At 38.9% G+C, this 17,522-nt stretch overlaps 1 protein-coding gene across 2 annotated transcripts in view; it reads right to left on the minus strand.

The window, feature by feature from the left end:
- Positions 1 to 17,522, minus strand: part of LOC127657711 (RNA-binding motif, single-stranded-interacting protein 3-like) — a 189,590-nt gene that overhangs the window by 117,420 nt on the left and 54,648 nt on the right. For both annotated transcript variants that reach the window (XM_052146554.1, XM_052146553.1), the window contains exon 3: positions 3,342 to 3,400. In XM_052146554.1, coding sequence (XP_052002514.1) covers positions 3,342 to 3,400 — 59 coding nt within the window. The remainder of the gene's footprint in view (positions 1 to 3,341; positions 3,401 to 17,522) is intronic.

Below are 17,522 nucleotides of genomic sequence, written 5' to 3' on the forward strand. Positions count from 1 at the left end.
TGTCATGTTCAAGAAACCAATTTGAAATGATTCGAGCTTTGTGACATGGTGCATTATCCTGCTGGAAGTATCCATCAGAGGATGGGTACATGGTGGCCATAAAGGGATGGACATGGTCAGAAACAATGCTCAGGTAGGCCGTGGCATTTAAACGATGCCCAATTGGCACTAAGGGGCCTAAAGTGTGCCAAGAAAACATCCCCCACACCATTACACCACCACCACCAGCCTGCACAGTGGTAACAAGGCATGATGGATCCATGTTCTCATTCTGTTTACGCCAAATTCTGACTCTACCATCTGAATGTCTCAACATAAATCGAGACTCATCAGACCAGGCAACATTTTTCCAGTCTTCAACTGTCCAATTTTGGTGAGCTCTTGCAAATTGTAGCCTCTTTTTCCTATTTGAAGTGGAGATGAGTGGTACCCGGTAGGGTCTTCTGCTGTTGTAGCCTATCCGCCTCAAGGCTGTGCGTGTTGTGGCTTCACAAATGCTTTGCTGCATACCTCGGTTGTAACGAGTGGTTATTTCAGGCAAAGTTGCTCTTCTATCAGCTTGAATCAGTCGGCCCATTCTCCTCTGACCACTAGCATCAACAAGGCATTTTCGGCCCACAGGACTGCCGCATATTGGTGTTTTTTCCTTTTCACACCATTCTTTGTAAACCCTAGAAATGGTTGTGTGTGAAAATCCCAGTAACTGAGCAGATTGTGAAATACTCAGACCGGCCCGTCTGGCACCAACAACCATGCCACGCTCAAAATTGCTTAAATGACCTTTCTTTCCCATTCTGACATTCAGTTTGGAGTTCAGGAGATTGTCTTGACCAGGACCACAGCCCTAAATGCATTGAAGCAACTGCCATGTGATTGGTTGATTAGATAATTGCATTAATGAGAAATTGTACAGGTGTTCCTAATAATCCTTTAGTTGAGTGTAATACCCAGTACTGTAACAGGGGGAAGAGATAAACGTTTGTGAGTAGACATGACACACTTGACGGTTTTGGCTGGAAGTGGAGCATTTCCTTAATTAAATTCATAAATACAAATACAAGTGCACTTTTTTGTTTTCGTTCCAAAAACATCCCCTACACACAACCACTTCCCTTTGAAAATACCGCCATATGTTGTGTTTTGGAAGCTGTTAACCAGTATGGGATGTTAGTATGCTGGTGTCCCTACCAGGCTTCTTTACTAGCTGTTATGACTATGTTGCAATGTGCTCCCATGGCAAGACAAGCAGTAACCAGCATAAACCATATTCTAAGCTGGTCTTAAATCAGCCTAATGTGGTTTTCTTTATTTAGCTGATTCTAGCTGGCCTTATTTAGTTTAAGCTTATCTTCCATAGCTAGATGGCCATCTGGTCCCCTAGCTTGACCAGCTGAAAAGTGCCTCAAACCCCCTTTAACCCATATCTTAGCTGGTTTTAGCTGATTTTTTCTGACCTTAGCTGATTTCAGCTGGTCTTCCAGCCTGGCCAAGCTGATCTTCATCTGCTGGTCGGCCATCTGGTATCCTAGCCTGACCAGCTGAAAAGTGGCCCAAACCCTTTAAAACCAGGTCTTAGATGGTCTGCACTGATTTTAGCTGGCCTTATCTGGTTTAAGTTGGTCTTCCAGAATTACCAAGCTGTTTCACAGCTGGTCTCCCATAAATGGTCGGCCATCTGGTCTCCTAGCCTGATTAGCTGAAAAGTGCCCAAACCCCTCTAAAACAAGGTCTTAGCTGGTCTAAGTTGATTTCAGCTGGACTTACATGGTTTAAGCTGGCCTCCCAGCATTGCTAAGCTGAACTTCATCTGGTCTCCCATAACTGGTTGGCCATCTGGTCAGCTAAAAAATGCCAAATGCTCTAAAATCAGCCAACAGACCACCTTATCATTCGGAGAGACCTGCAAAAACATCTTTTTTTCTCCACATTTCTTTCCCTGGCTGCCAACACTGTGGGAAAAAGATTCATACATGCATACCGTCTCCTTTATCTGCAGATAATTCCAATTGAAAAGGAAAGGAAAGGAGTAAAAGAGAGAGCTTGTTGTCATGCTGGTGTGTTGTACAACACACAAATACTTACGCTTATGAGAGGCTCGTGATTGAGCCAAAGAGAAATCAAACACACCCTCTCCATTGCCCGCAACTCACACCCACCCTCTCCATCTGTCTTTGAGTACAAGAGTAAAAAAACAGCTGTCTGAAACAGAAAATGTGCCTTTTTTGCACAAACAAGTTAATAATTACCGTTAGGCTGGATCCTTCCAGCTTCAGCAGCAAAAAAAAAATATTCTAGTTGATTAACGCAAAGCGAATATGCGTATGTATGTTTAACGTACCGCCAACAATCCATTAAGGGAAAGTAAATTAAAACATTTCAAAGCTTTGTTAAATAACCTATGAATGATCTTAACATGCAGAATTCAGAAGCAAACAGACCAAGCAAATCCATCTTTAAACAACCCTCGATGGGTTACATGCATTAAACAAGGACTCCATCGAACAGGATTAATCTATGCCAGACAGCAAGGTTTGATAAAAATATAAAAGACCACATGTTTGAAATGAATATGGAGTACATTGTGCAAAAAATAGCAGCGGGGGAAGAAAGGAGGACAAACATGTAAATTGGTGCAATTCAGTGGAGCTAGACAAAATTTGAGCTGCAAATTAAGCAAATCTCATCCTTTTTTCTTTTTTTTTTTTTACTTTCAGTTCCTGTCTGTCTGATCTGTCTGGCTCCCTTAAGTCCTGGCTTGAAGCCCATCAGGGTGGAGAAGCCTGGCAGAGAACAAGGGTAGTTAACTCCATGAAGAGGAAGTCCTCTTAAGCCCAGAGTGGTTTCCTCTGCTTCCCAAACATCTCCCCCTTCTCATGTGTGCATCAATAGTCATTTTTGGATATTTTAGATATGTCCTTGGAGAGAAAACATAGCAAATAGACAGCAGAACAACCAGCAGGACTAAGCTTGGCAGATTGTGTAGAAAGAGAGGATATTTATTTAAGAGGCTGTCAGCTAAATCATCAATTTCAACCGGACACTTCCCTCGCCCCCACGACTATTTTTAACCCCCCACAACTGAGCCGGACTTTTCAAATCAACACAGGAGGAGCCCTGTACTTTTACTTGACACATCTATCTCTGTTAGTCACGCTAACTGTTGTAAAGACCCTCTTACTATCACGCAAACATGTTTGTGCCTCTAAAAATCATATAAACTCGTCAAACCATTCATAGTCGATCAAAAGCTGTCATTTGACGGATTATTGAGTATATTAAGTGAGCTTGAGTGCTATGCGAGCATGTTTTTAATGCAAAACAGTATTGACTGCGGTACTCACCTTTGCACTGGTTAGTGTTTTTGTCCAGGATTGCCTTTGTTGACACTATTTTTCCATACCTGCAAAGGACAAAGAGAATAACATGATCAGCTCAAATGAAAGCCATCAGTTAGTTTAGACCTGTATTCCTGTAGATCAGTTGTTAGAATATAGCACTTGGGATGCCAAGGTCATGGATTTGATTTCCTGGGAATGCATGTATTGATAGAATACATCATTTGAATGCACTGTACAGTTGTTGCCTTGGATAAAAAACATATGCTAAATGCATGTCGCTAGCAACAGCAAGGTCACGGGTTCGATTGCCAGGAATGTAGGAACTCATAAAATTTATAGCTTAGTCATGTTTCCATAAAAGTTACGAATTTCATGTATGCACAAAAACAATTTGCGAATAATGCAGAATTTCCATTTTTAAGAGAACAAAAACATCACTTCTGGGGAAATTGTTGCAAAATAGAACTGAAAATGGAAGTTGAAGCCACTGTGGCACTTTGAATTAATGTAAAAAAGTACTTGCGGTTTAGAGCATGCAGATAAAATGTTTTGAAGAACCTCATGAGTGTTAGCGTTCAGCGGCAGATGCAATATATCAGGGACCGAAAGTGTTTGACACTTCTGGGAGGTAATATTAGCCAATCGTTTTGATGACAGGCTTTGTGTCTGGCATTTCAGAATAACCACATCAATATTTCAGCTGCTATGCGATGAAATTAATGCACAATGACTTTTTGAATGCACATCTACTTTATACTCATTAAAATGAAAATAGTCGTAATTTATGTATTTTTATTGAACAAAAAATGGATCCACCTCAAATGAGCGTATATGTTTTTCATGCACATTTTGGAGATTTTATTTGGATTTCAATTGAAAATCCCTGTCTTGGGATGATGCCTGAGGCAGTTTAGCAGAGACGGACTACTGGTATTAAAATGAATGGGTGAAATTGGAATGCCCAACGGATGTAGAAGTACTGCATTACAGGTAAAAAAAGCCAATAACCTTTGGAGCATGAGTTAGTCAGTCAACACGCAAACAAGCATGCACATTAGCTGAAATAGCCAGAAAAAATTGTGTTTTTAGCATGATCTGATCTAAAGAAGCTCAATTTATGATAATATTGTTGTCAGATTTGACTGATATCATAATCTTGACCACCCTCACCTATGGTCATGAAGGCTGGGTCATGACCGAAAGAACTAGGTCGCGAGTACAAGCGGCCGAAATGGGCTTCCTCAGAAGGGTGGCGGGCTTCTCCCTTAGAGATAGGGTGAGGAGCTCAGTCATCTATGAGGAGCTCGGAGTAGAGCCGCTGCTCCTTTGCGTCGAAAGGAGTCAGTTGAGGTGGTTTGGGCATCTGGTAAGGATGCCCCCCGGCTGCCTCCCTAGGGAGGTGTTTCAGGCACGTCCAGCTGGGAGGAGGCCTCGGGGAAGACCCAGGATTAGGTGGAGAGATTACATCTCCAAACTGGCCTGGGAACGCCTCGGGGTCCCCCAGTGAGAGCTGGTTAATGTGGCTCGGGATAGGGAAGTTTGGGGCCCCTGCTGGAGCACCTGCCCCCACGACCCGACTTCGGATAAGCGGTTGAAGATAGATGGATGGATGGATGGATGGTCTTTCCCCATTCAAGAAAAAAGGATTTGTACTTTTATGCCACTTGTTAACTTTGAAAATAGCTGTCCAGACTGTCCGTAAGTGTTCCAATGATGGCTGCCTAGTGAACTGATTCACCTTAAAAGGGACTTTGGTGATGCTCTGAACTTTGCTAATTAAAAAGTCTAAACCTAACTCAAAGAGTTGTTTAATAACGATTTAATTCTCTCCTTCATTAAAACCTTGACAATGTTTATCAATACATTTCCTTAACAGAAAATTATAAACAAGGGGAGGTGGATTCTGTGCACAGTAGGTGAGCTTAAAACCCCTGTGAATTAATTAAACACTGGAAGTACCACAGAGCCCCAATCTTCACCACAAAAATCCCCCTCCCCTCATTTTCACTTTATCACCTCAGCTCCAAGTACTGAGTAGTCTTTTATTTGTCCAATATTGTCTCTTCATTTCTCCCCACATTCTTTTTTTCTTTCTACTCCCACAAAACCCCTATTCACATAGCAAAACCATTCTCTTCACAGTCTCACAAAAGTGTCTGCACAACAGATGATTTTCTCTCTGTGTCTTAATACCCTTTTTGTCCCAAATTCCTTCCCTACCACCTTCCATCCACAATGGACGCAATAAAGTTGCTTATCGCTTCCGTCTGTGCCTGAAGAACAGGAAGACTGATTTTAGAATAGTGCTCCTGATGTGACTTTTAATGTAATATTTAATACGGGCTCCCTCCTCCAGGTAAAAGCGGGAGACTATATTACCCCACCTTCATAAGGATGGAGGCGTTTAATAAGGGAGAGATCATTTCACTGTCACCATGAGGAGCGGCGTCCCGGCGAGGCATTGTACATCCAATGTCTGGAAAATGGCAGCTAATTCATCAGAAGCACTTAGATCCCTCATAAACCTGCTAACGGCAAAGCTTTACAGATGAAATACAAATAAATGTCTTAAGCTGTTGTAGAACCCTTTGAGGATGACACGACATACCCATGGAAACATTTGATTTCCTGTAGCTCAAGAGGTGTCACTCAACTACCTTTTTTTCATTAGTTCAGATATTAAAAAATGTTTGTAACTTTTCCAGCAACAAGCTACCTTTTCCAAAGAGTCGAAATAGCTTCCCGGGAGCATACCAAAGATTGCCGACAGTGGACTGACTTGCTAGAAAGACTTTGGTTTTGTTGGGTCAGTGTGCTCTCTCTGTTGGAGTATGTTGGGGCAGTTTGACCGTGACAGTTATGATTCTTAACATTCTAAATTCAATAGCCAACTTTAGAATATTGGTGTTTGTTAGAGTTTGTTGGGGCAGAGTGAACTGGCCTTTATGAGGCATAATTTCAGTAAGGATGCTGCCATAAAAGACAGCTGCATATTTAGACAGGAAACAGCGAGGCATCTAAAGTTTTGTAACAGACCTATAATGTCTTTCCAGTAGCTAAATATTTAGTTGATTGCAGCTGTTTGTGTTTTTGACTTACAAAATAAGGCATTCTAATTTTATTAACACATTTTTTTGTCCAATCATTAGCTTAGTATGTATTGTATTTAGCTGTAATCAGAATAAATATATGTTGAATTTGTATTCAGTTGAATGTAGTCACTGTATTTAATGTCACCTTAATTAATATCTTCATTGTTTTTGTGCCATTTAAATATTATTTTGCAAAATGAAATAATACCATAAGATTATCATCTTAAAATTTTGTTAGTGTCTTGTAGGGCTTGTAATTTTTTTAAAGGGTTGCTTTACTAGTTTAACTATTTTAAATGATGAGTAGCTTGTAGCTTGGGAAGCTTCCCGAACACTTAACACGACACTAGTAACACAAATATCAGGGGCTCGATTCCCAGGAAATGCATCGATTGAAATAATGTGTATCACAGGGGCCTGGGTTGACAAGCGAGTTTTGACACTGACTACCACCCCTGGAGTCACGGGTTCGAATCCAGGGCATGCTGAGTGACTCCAGCCAGGTCTCCTAAGCAACCAAATTGGCCCAGTTGCTAGGGAGGGTAGTCACATGGGGTAACCGGAGAATAGCATGCACCACATGCATTAAGTCTCCATGGTAACACACTCAACAAGCCACGTGATAAGATGCACAAATTGACGTTCTCAGACTCAGGGGCAACTGAGACTCATCCTGTGCCACCCGGATTGTGGCGAGTTACTATGCCACCATGAGGACTTAGAGCGCATTGGGAATTCCAAATTGGGGAGAAAAGAAAAAAATAATTGATATCACAATAAGAGCATAATCCAGTCACATAAATGCAAATAAATATAATGCATCATCCAACAAACAAGTTTTTATGTGAATTGATCAACAAAAAGTCTGATCTTCTGCAATTCACACCATCACACACTGAGCAAGTGTGGGCGGATGTTTTTGACTCATTATAGAAACAATATTCAAATTTTTTTCCTCAATATGGTTTGTCAGTAAACAACAACAACAACAACAACAACAATAAAAAACTCATTGGACTAGCAGCAACCACATAACAAAGTATGAGACATATGGAGCATGTACCAGACCAATGTGAGGGAAACACATGAGAACCATTTGACTCGAATGCTTGATTTGCAGCCATTTCATCTTGCAAAACAAGTGGTAGGACAAACACAGATGTCTCAGATGAGTGAGTGGGTCGGGGAGGGTGGGGTGGAAGGAGGAATGTTCTAAAAAAAATTGGCAATTCTTACACAAACTAGTGCCATACAGGGGTCATGCACACGGATGTCTCTGTAACATGAAACTCAAGAACAGGAAGGTTTCCTCACAATAGACACAGATTAGCCTTTTTGATAGATTCTGTGGCTGTAATTTATAAGTAATATATTAAAAGCCTATGTACAAATATGTATACTACCCTGCTATAAATTATGCAAAAAGCAGCATGTCAAAAGATTAGGATGTCTGATAATTTTATTCACTGTCATTCATTTTGTTTTGTTGTTTTTTTCTAGTAAAGAAATCAAGTCTTATTATTTCACTGAATTTTGCATTTAAAGAAGTGCTAAACTCAAAATGCTTTTTAAATTTCATTACAAACATATATCATAGTGAATTGAGTAATCTTTAACATATATATATTCAGATCAAACAACACAAGGGCCAAAAGGACAAAGCCAGCATGGCCGATATACTCTAGCATGTAGCATGTCCATTAAAGTATTTACACATCTACATACAGTACAAACAAAATGTAATGAATCAATAGTTAAGACGCAAGTTCTTCTGCAAAAACAGAACATACTATGAAAGTCTGGCAATTCAAACAATCTTTGTTGAAACTTCAAAAACCAAACAACCCCAATTCCGTACTTTCTGGTGAAAGAAATGCTCTTTTGCATCATTCATCAGAATGACACAGCTAACACTAAAGCCAAAGGTGTAGGCGCTCACTGTGAGAACATCTGGCAAATCATCCTGGTTGCGCTCATGCTGAACAATGAATATCAGTTAAGTTGATTAAGAGCACTGATATTGCAGAAGAGATTTCAGAGCACAATAACGGCGTTTATTTTTTATACTTAGGGTTAGGGATTCACACAAACCCCTAACACCAAGTATTAAACTTTGGCATGTAACTCATCCTGCACCTTTTTTCTCTTTTTTTTCTGCTACAGACATCAATGATACCTCAAATCATGTGGCTTGTTGAGGAGAGGTATGCTTAACTTTTCTTAGCAATTTGCTTATGTTTTGCCAAATGAACAATAACTTACATTAAAGGAGGGATCCAGATCATATCTAGGGAATAGAATATCATAGAGACTTGGGGGTGGGCCCTTTCGACTTGGTCAAGTGAGCAACCTCCTGGCAACCACTCAGAACACCCTCGCAAATCCCCTCAGCAACCATAAAACAATGCTCTGGCAACCATCCACAACATCCTAGCATCATGACGGTGAGTTTTGCATGGGCAAGCACCTCTCACATTTTCTTCAGAAACACAAAAAGTTATCATTAGTACCTAAAGCTACACTCTTTGAATTCATTATATTAAAATTATATTAAATTAATTCCGACAAACTTCAAGTGTAAATCAGTTTTACTAATGAAGTGTTGCCCTCTAATTTAATTTTAGTAGGAGGAGGATGTTGTTATGGTTTGGTTGTTATACAATATACATTTGTGATAATGATATAGCAACATTAAAGACAACTATGAAAATGCAAAAGGCAGAATGTTAGGGAAAGACTAACTGTTCACTTTCAATACTTGGGATGGGCATTTTGGTCATTTTGTCTACTTGAGTACTCTGAATAATTACTCGAGGGGCAATGACATGTACATAACTGTACATATAATAACATTTCTGACAGACATCTTTGGCTGCTGCATTAGCGTCTTGTTGTTCCAGTGTATCTTCTATTCGTTATTATAGGCTGTTATAAAATAATATGTTACAAAATGTACAAAGATTGCATAATCAATAATAATGCATCATATTTTGTCATTATTTGAAGATTCAACTCAATGAAAGAATGTGCACAACACCCGTCTGTATGCGTCTAAAGTTGAAGTTTAGTTTTGACGATGCTGCATTCTGTTCCAATAAGCTACGCTCTGTCTAGCTGTTTGAAAAACTCGCCTGCTGTATATGTGCTGCTTCAGGGTGTTAAATCCACTGCAACTTGCCTGGTGTGTGTCTCCCCAAGTGTTTGCTCCTGTGGAGAAAGCTGCAATGCTCCATATTGTTGTTGCTGTGATGATTCATGAAGCGTTCCACTCATCTCTGAGAGTCTGATTTTTCACGTTTCAAATGGGGAAAGTGCAATGGCATGACACTTTATGTTGGATTTCTAACTTGGAAACTCATGCGGAAATGTTCAACTCCCATTTTGTCGAGATGCAGGAGTGTGTTACATTACACAAACATTTCGGCAGCCAGGGCAGGGAGGTTTACAGTCAGTGACAAACATTCACTTTTATAAAATAATATCAATTAACGAGTCAAAAGTTCTCACATTAAATGATAATAAAACCTGTTTAGCAAATGTTTTGCAGAGACAGGTGTTCAAAACACGGTTAATTTCACTATCTTTTGTTTATCGAAACGATAGCATTGTAGCGTCGTATCTCAGTTTGGTTGTTATGAGATGTCTCTGACAATCAATGTACCCCTCAAAATCACAACGTACTCAATCTCAAAATTAAAAATACGCTCCCTCTTTGACACATTTGTTTTTTGTTGTCAGGTAATCGTCACTGAATTTCAAATTAAGTGAAAAGTTACATCAAGCATGATCACCATCGATCATCATTTTCATGATCGATCATTACTGCCCATCCTTATTCAATACATCTTTTTCCATACAATGAAAAGTGAATAGTGAGTGACTGAGATTGTCATTCTGTCTTACATCACCTTTTGTGTTCCATTGAAGAATGTAAGTAATTCGGGTTTGAAAAAGCATTTACAAGTATGACAACAGACTTTTCAGTTTTAGGTGAACTTTCCCTTTAAGAACATTTCTACACCTCATACCTTTGTGAAGAATGTTACAACTATTAATATCACCCAAAGGCAAGCCAGCTATGACAGACAGAATAAAAGAAAGAGAGAAAGGAGGCAACAACGGCCTTACAATAATAGATACCCAGAGAGCTTTAATTAGACTACTGATCCCACACACTGAAATCATCTGAGAAATACCACTGTTCAGCCTGTATGTGGGATCACAATGTTATTCTGGTCTAACTCCGGTCATCTGGATCATGAAACCATCTCTCCACATTGACCAGAGCATATCAGGCCCACAAGAAAGAGAGCACCACAAATAACACACGCCTCCCTTTCCAGCCAACATAACACATACATCACACATTGAACTCTCTACTGTATTATAACCTTGTGCTACCCCATGCTCACATGTGTGTAAATTAATTATAACTGACTGAAAACTGTTTTCAAGTCTCTAGACTGTCATTTAAGGGTTAAACTTCTGGTGCATCACGTCACGTGACACGTGCCAGGAAGTGCTCTTACGGGCGCAGTGCCAACAAAACTGACTCTGGTAAGAAACCCCAACATGTTTGGTTGTAAAGGGTAATGTCTCTAGTTTCGTTTGATATATCACTTTTAAAAATACATAACTTTTTTGGGTGTCAGCACACTGATAAAAATAAAGTAAAATACATATATGTGGAAAATAAAACCATTTTCAAAAGTTGAAAAAACATGTTAGTTATTTTTAATAATTTTCAACTGTAACACAAATGAACTGTCGGTCATTTCACTTCATTTTAATATACATTTTGTTATAATGTATTTTTTTATTTATCTTATCACTTTACAACATGGTTCTATTTATTAACATTAGTAAATGCATTCTTATATACAGTGTTGTGAAAAAGTATTTGCCCCCATTTCTTATATTTTTGTGCATTTTTCATACTAAAGAGTTTTAGACCTTTAAATGAGATATGACATAAAACAAAGGCAACCTGAGTTGAACACAAAATACAATTTTCAAATATATATATATATTTTTATAGAAGCAAAAAAGTTATCCAACACCTTTATCACCCATGTGAGAAACGAACGCCACCCTTAAATTTAAAAGCTGGTTGTGTCACCTTTGGCAGCAACAATTGCAACCAAACGCTTCGGATAACTGGAGATCAGTCTTTCACAATGCTGTGGTGGAATTTTGGCCCACTCTTCTTTGCGGAACTGCTTCGGTTCAGCCACATTGGAGGGTTTTAGAGCATGAACAACCAGAGACTTGGAGAGACTTGGGGGTGGGCCCTTTCGACTTGGTCAAGTGAGCAACCTCCTGGCAACCACTCAGAACACCCTCGCAAATCCCCTCAGCAACCATAAAACAATGCTCTGGCAACCATCCACAACATCCTAGCATCATGACGGTGAGTTTTGCATGGGCAAGCACCTCTCACATTTTCTTCAGAAACACAAAAAGTTATCATTAGTACCTAAAGCTACACTCTTTGAATTCATTATATTAAAATTATATTAAATTAATTCCGACAAACTTCAAGTGTAAATCAGTTTTACTAATGAAGTGTTGCCCTCTAATTTAATTTTAGTAGGAGGAGGATGTTGTTATGGTTTGGTTGTTATACAATATACATTTGTGATAATGATATAGCAACATTAAAGACAACTATGAAAATGCAAAAGGCAGAATGTTAGGGAAAGACTAACTGTTCACTTTCAATACTTGGGATGGGCATTTTGGTCATTTTGTCTACTTGAGTACTCTGAATAATTACTCGAGGGGCAATGACATGTACATAACTGTACATATAATAACATTTCTGACAGACATCTTTGGCTGCTGCATTGCGTCTTGTTGTTCCAGTGTATCTTCTATTCGTTATTATAGGCTGTTATAAAATAATATGTTACAAAATGTACAAAGATTGCATAATCAATAATAATGCATCATATTTTGTCATTATTTGAAGATTCAACTCAATGAAAGAATGTGCACAACACCCGTCTGTATGCGTCTAAAGTTGAAGTTTAGTTTTGACGATGCTGCATTCTGTTCCAATAAGCTACGCTCTGTCTAGCTGTTTGAAAAACTCGCCTGCTGTATATGTGCTGCTTCAGGGTTCACCCATGTGAGAAACGAACGCCACCCTTAAATTTAAAAGCTGGTTGTGTCACCTTTGGCAGCAACAATTGCAACCAAACGCTTCGGATAACTGGAGATCAGTCTTTCACAATGCTGTGGTGGAATTTTGGCCCACTCTTCTTTGCGGAACTGCTTCGGTTCAGCCACATTGGAGGGTTTTAGAGCATGAACAACCATTGGTCCTGCCACAGCATCTCAATCAGGTTCAAGTCAGGACATTGATTAGGCCACTCTAAAACTTGAATTATTGCAAGTCACCCTTCTTTCGACCTTGTGTGCTAGGCTACTGGGTGAGACCTTTTATCCAACTTCATGCTGCTGAAAAGTTCCATTTAGATTTTGATTTGATTAAACAGGGTTGGCAGTAATCAGGCATGGGTGTGAAGTCCAGCTGAATCCCATTATGAATGCAGTTTCATAAATGTGGGGTTTTAATACCTAAGGGGGCAAATACTATTTTACACAGGCCCAGTTGGTATTGGATAACTTCTCAGGTCTCAGGAGGATAAACAGGAGACAGGTCTGTTTACAGTGCATATGAATGGGAGAAATTGTAACGCTGAATATGGTGGTCGTAAAAAGGAACGTTCTGCCTTATAGTTAAAAGAGCCTTTCGATAGAGACATTATCCATTTGCTGGCCCAGCCTGAAAAACAGTGTTTTTTTGTTTTTTGAGTGATCTGAGTTTAAGGAACACAACTAACGATGCCATTGTTGTCAGATTTATTGCTGATATGAAATATGTTATTTGCTCGTAATCGAGACCAACAGTTTAGATGATTTTGGTATTTCCCCATTTAAGTGCATAGGAGCTGTCCTTGCATCCATAAAAAAAAAAAAAAACAGGTGGCCGGAAGCTATATGAGAATGGCCGTCGAGTGACCTGACTTGCCTTAAAAGAACTTTGGCTGTACCCAGAGTTCGATTTTATTGCTCAGAGTAACTCATGAGACTTAAATGGAAAACAAAGATTTTCTTTCATTATCCACCACTCAAATCTCTTAAAACGCCTAAGCAGAAACACAAAAATAGACACAAATGAGACAATTGTTAAGATACATTATTTAATGTATATAGCATAGTTCCGACAATTTGGTCAGGGAAGAATTTTATGAGAAGTATTTCAGTTTATTTGAACTCTCATTAACACTTTACAATAAGGTTCTATTTGTTTACATAAGTTAACAACATTAGTTAACAAGAAATAACAATGAACAATACTTTTACAGCATTTATTAATCTAGGTTAATGTTAATTTCAACATACTGTATGTATATTAAAATATTTATTTAATTAAATGTTGTTAACATTAGTTAATTCACTATGAACTAATAATAAACTTTATTTTGTATAACTGCATTTTATAACTAACCTTAACAATGATTATACCATGTTCTATTAGAATACTTGATTCTGATTGGCTGGAATGCATACGGTTCAAACAATTGATTGCACAGGCTGTTCTGGTCAGTTTTAATCACTGTTCGATATTAATGCCCTGTTTGTAACCTTAGCAACATAACATTACAGTGCAAGCAGGGTGAGATATAGCAACTGAGAACATTTCCTAACAACTTTCAACAGTATAGCTAATATAATGTAATTCAGCTTGTTTTGCACGGAGGGTGAGAGAATTAAATCAGGACCTATTAAATGCATCTTTCGCTGTCCAGCAAGTCGATGCAAAATGATTAAAACTATAATGTGTTGTGTATGTTATGTGCTGAAGTTACACCTATAGCCACTAGAGGCTTCCCGCTCTTACAAATCTCTTACTTAAACGCTGAAGGAGAAGCACTGTTTGTTTATAAAATGCACATAGCATTATGCGGTGAAGTGCTACTATTCAGGGACAAATTGCAATTTTGTTTTTAATTCAGTCTATCTTGCAGCCTTGATAGATACCATGCCGATGTCTCCGAGGTAAAAAAAAAATCTGCAGGTTCCTGAGTGTTTTGAATGGCTTTCACCTTTTTCATACAGTAAGTGCTACTTATACTGTCACTGCCACGATTGTAACGACGGTTTTTCCACATTTATGTGAAAATGACAATGAATGAAAATGAATTAATAATTTTTCTCTGGAGTGCCAACCACTCTACGTTCTGTAGATATTAGTTATTAGATATTAGATAGTTTTGACCAAGTGTGTGGTCGCACTACTTTTTCTCTGTGTCTCAACAGGCAAAGCTGTAGATTTAATAACCCCTAGACAAACCAGTTTCGTGTTGGGTAGTTCTTCGCCTCCACGTTGTGCATATAAAATCATTTAACGCACACCTAGCAGTGGATTATCCCTTAGTTGATACATGCTCTAAAAATATATTGTTCATTGTATGATCACGATACCTAATAAATTAACTAACGTTAACAAATGGAACCTTTTTGGGAGGTGTTACTGAAATCTCTGACTTTTGATTGCAGACATTGGTATCTCTGCAAATATGAACACAGTTTGAGACATTGTTGAGATCTCTTCTGAAACTTTAGAGGAGACACATTTACTGTAAGATTTCTGGGGTCCTTGTCTTAGCAGACCCACTTTTTTCTCCAAAGCAAAAGTATTATTTTGCTCTCTGTGAAATCTCGCTGCTCTCTTGGATAAACAATTGAGATATTAAATAGGTCTCATTTGTAATTTTGTCCCAAAGAGTAGCCAACACATAGGCACACATAATCAAACCAACACAGACACAAAACAACTATAAACACACTGTGAGGTTACCAAAACCACCCAGAACCCCTTTAAAGAAAGTTAAATGCATTTTTATATCCACGGACGCAATTTAGAAAGATCACGATACAGCTTGGCTCAACGTGCTGTGACAGCCCAAACCGAGAACAAATCCCAGTTGATTTGATCACCGTCAAGACAAACACTTCTTGTGTACGAAGAAGCTTTCAGCTGTACTGTGTGAAGTGCTAATGACAGTTCTCAAAGGGCCTTCACACACTCTGATCTGTGTTTTTTAATTTTCCCCAGAGCACCGGCAGCAACGGATGCCGGACCGTTTGATGTCTCGTGCCGAAAGATGTGAACCAGCATTCTTTCAACTTCTATCCAGGTGGGTGTGCCCGATTTCTTAATTGGCTACCAATGCAGCTGTCTCGTCTGACACGACTCTCAACACTGTGCTGAAAGTTACGAGCATCTGATGTTTGTTAATATGCTCGGTTGCTCCATTGGTTTCAGGAAAGAGGCCCTGTGACTTTGCTAAAAGGAATAATTTCTTTTCAAAAGCACCATGAGTCCACAATGTATTAGAAGATGTGCTAATAGACCAGGGGGTGCATCATTTTTAGGTCTGTTTGTTCTTGGTTCCTGCTGAAAAGAATAGATTAGGGGAGCATGAATTTCCATGCTGGTCTAAACTGGTTAGTGCTGGTTTGGTGCTGGTCTAACTGGTGGACTATAGGCTGGAACTACAGGCTGAACTGATATATTTAACGCATTTTGCAAAATACTCCAAAATAAACATGACTGATGGCTTCAATAGAAGCATATACAAGTTATCAGTAATAATCAGTTCACGTATGGAAACTTTTTATGGGATTTTTACTTCTGGAAACAGACCATTTCGCTTCTATGTCTCCCATTCATAGATATACAAGTTTTCCTCACTATAGTTTACTTCCACGTTCCAAACCCAGAAAAGTGAAAAAGAGTCAATTGCCTGTAGAAATTAGCTGCCTGGGGGTATCACCAAAATGGCCTTCGAGTGAACTGACTTGCCTTAAAGGGACATTGGTTTAACTGTCGAGAAGAGTCAAGAGTTCAAAAGATGACTGACATCTTCCTTCTAATCTGGGAAGCACTAGACAGTGCCGTTATCAATAAAACAGAGCAAAATCCAGCCTAAGGCACCTTTTTACTAAGCCTCCCACTTCCTTTTCTACCTCACATACACTTTGACACAAGCTGTGTGATACTGAGGGAAACATACAGACTGAGTTTACAAAGACTTCAAGAAGGTTCTTGATGGCTAGCGGCTTTTTCACCCGCATACACACTCTAAACATACCAGGAACGTTTGCTCTTCAAGAGGAGTCAGCCTCTCATCTCACCTCAGTTTAGGTTTTAATGCTAGAAATGTGTTGCTACTTTAAGCTTTGAAAAAAATATTAAAGCAAGAAATAACTGCAGATATCGTGTCGATTCCTGCAAAGCCTCTGAGTCAGTGTTGGAAATGTTTTTTTAGGAGCATTATTTCTGCCGCAATTGTTTTTCGGGGCATTTTTACCCTTATGAGGGTGCATTTGATTTCTAACCAGATAAAAACAACCAGTGTGTTGTCCATTTAAAAGGATAGTTCACAGAAATGAAAATTCTATCATCATTTACTCACCCTCATGCCATCTCAGATGTCTAATATGACTTTCTTTCTTCTGCAGAAAACAAAGATTTTTAGTTGAATATCTCAGTTCTGTAGATCCATACAATGCAAGTGAATGGTGACCCAAATGTTGAAGATCCAAAAAGCACATAAAGGCAGCATATAAGTGGATTTGCGTGAGAACAGAGCAAAATGTAACTCACATTTCGCTATAAATCTTGACATCTATAGTGTCCTTGGAAATCACGATTTCAAGCTTGATTACATGTCCTAGCACCATCTAGCGCTCTGTGCACGCGTGAAGCTCTGGGAAGTGTAATAAAGCATAAAATCATGATTGTTCCTAGAGAAGGAGTTACATTTTGGCCGGTTTCCACCCAAAAACAATTGGATTTCTTAAGAAGAAGACTTGGATTAGGACACTGATGTTTAATTATATGCTACCTTTGTTTGATTTTTTAGTTTTGCTTCAAAGTTTTGGTCACCATTCACTTGCATTATATGGACCTACAGAGTGGAGATATTCTTCTAAAGATCTTCATTTGTGTTCAGCAGAAGAAAGAAAGTGATACATTTAGGATGGTATGAGGGTGAGTAAATATTTCATATTCCCC

This window comes from Xyrauchen texanus, chromosome 17 (genome assembly GCF_025860055.1).
Source record: "Xyrauchen texanus isolate HMW12.3.18 chromosome 17, RBS_HiC_50CHRs, whole genome shotgun sequence".
Classification (NCBI taxonomy): Eukaryota; Metazoa; Chordata; class Actinopteri; order Cypriniformes; family Catostomidae; genus Xyrauchen; species Xyrauchen texanus.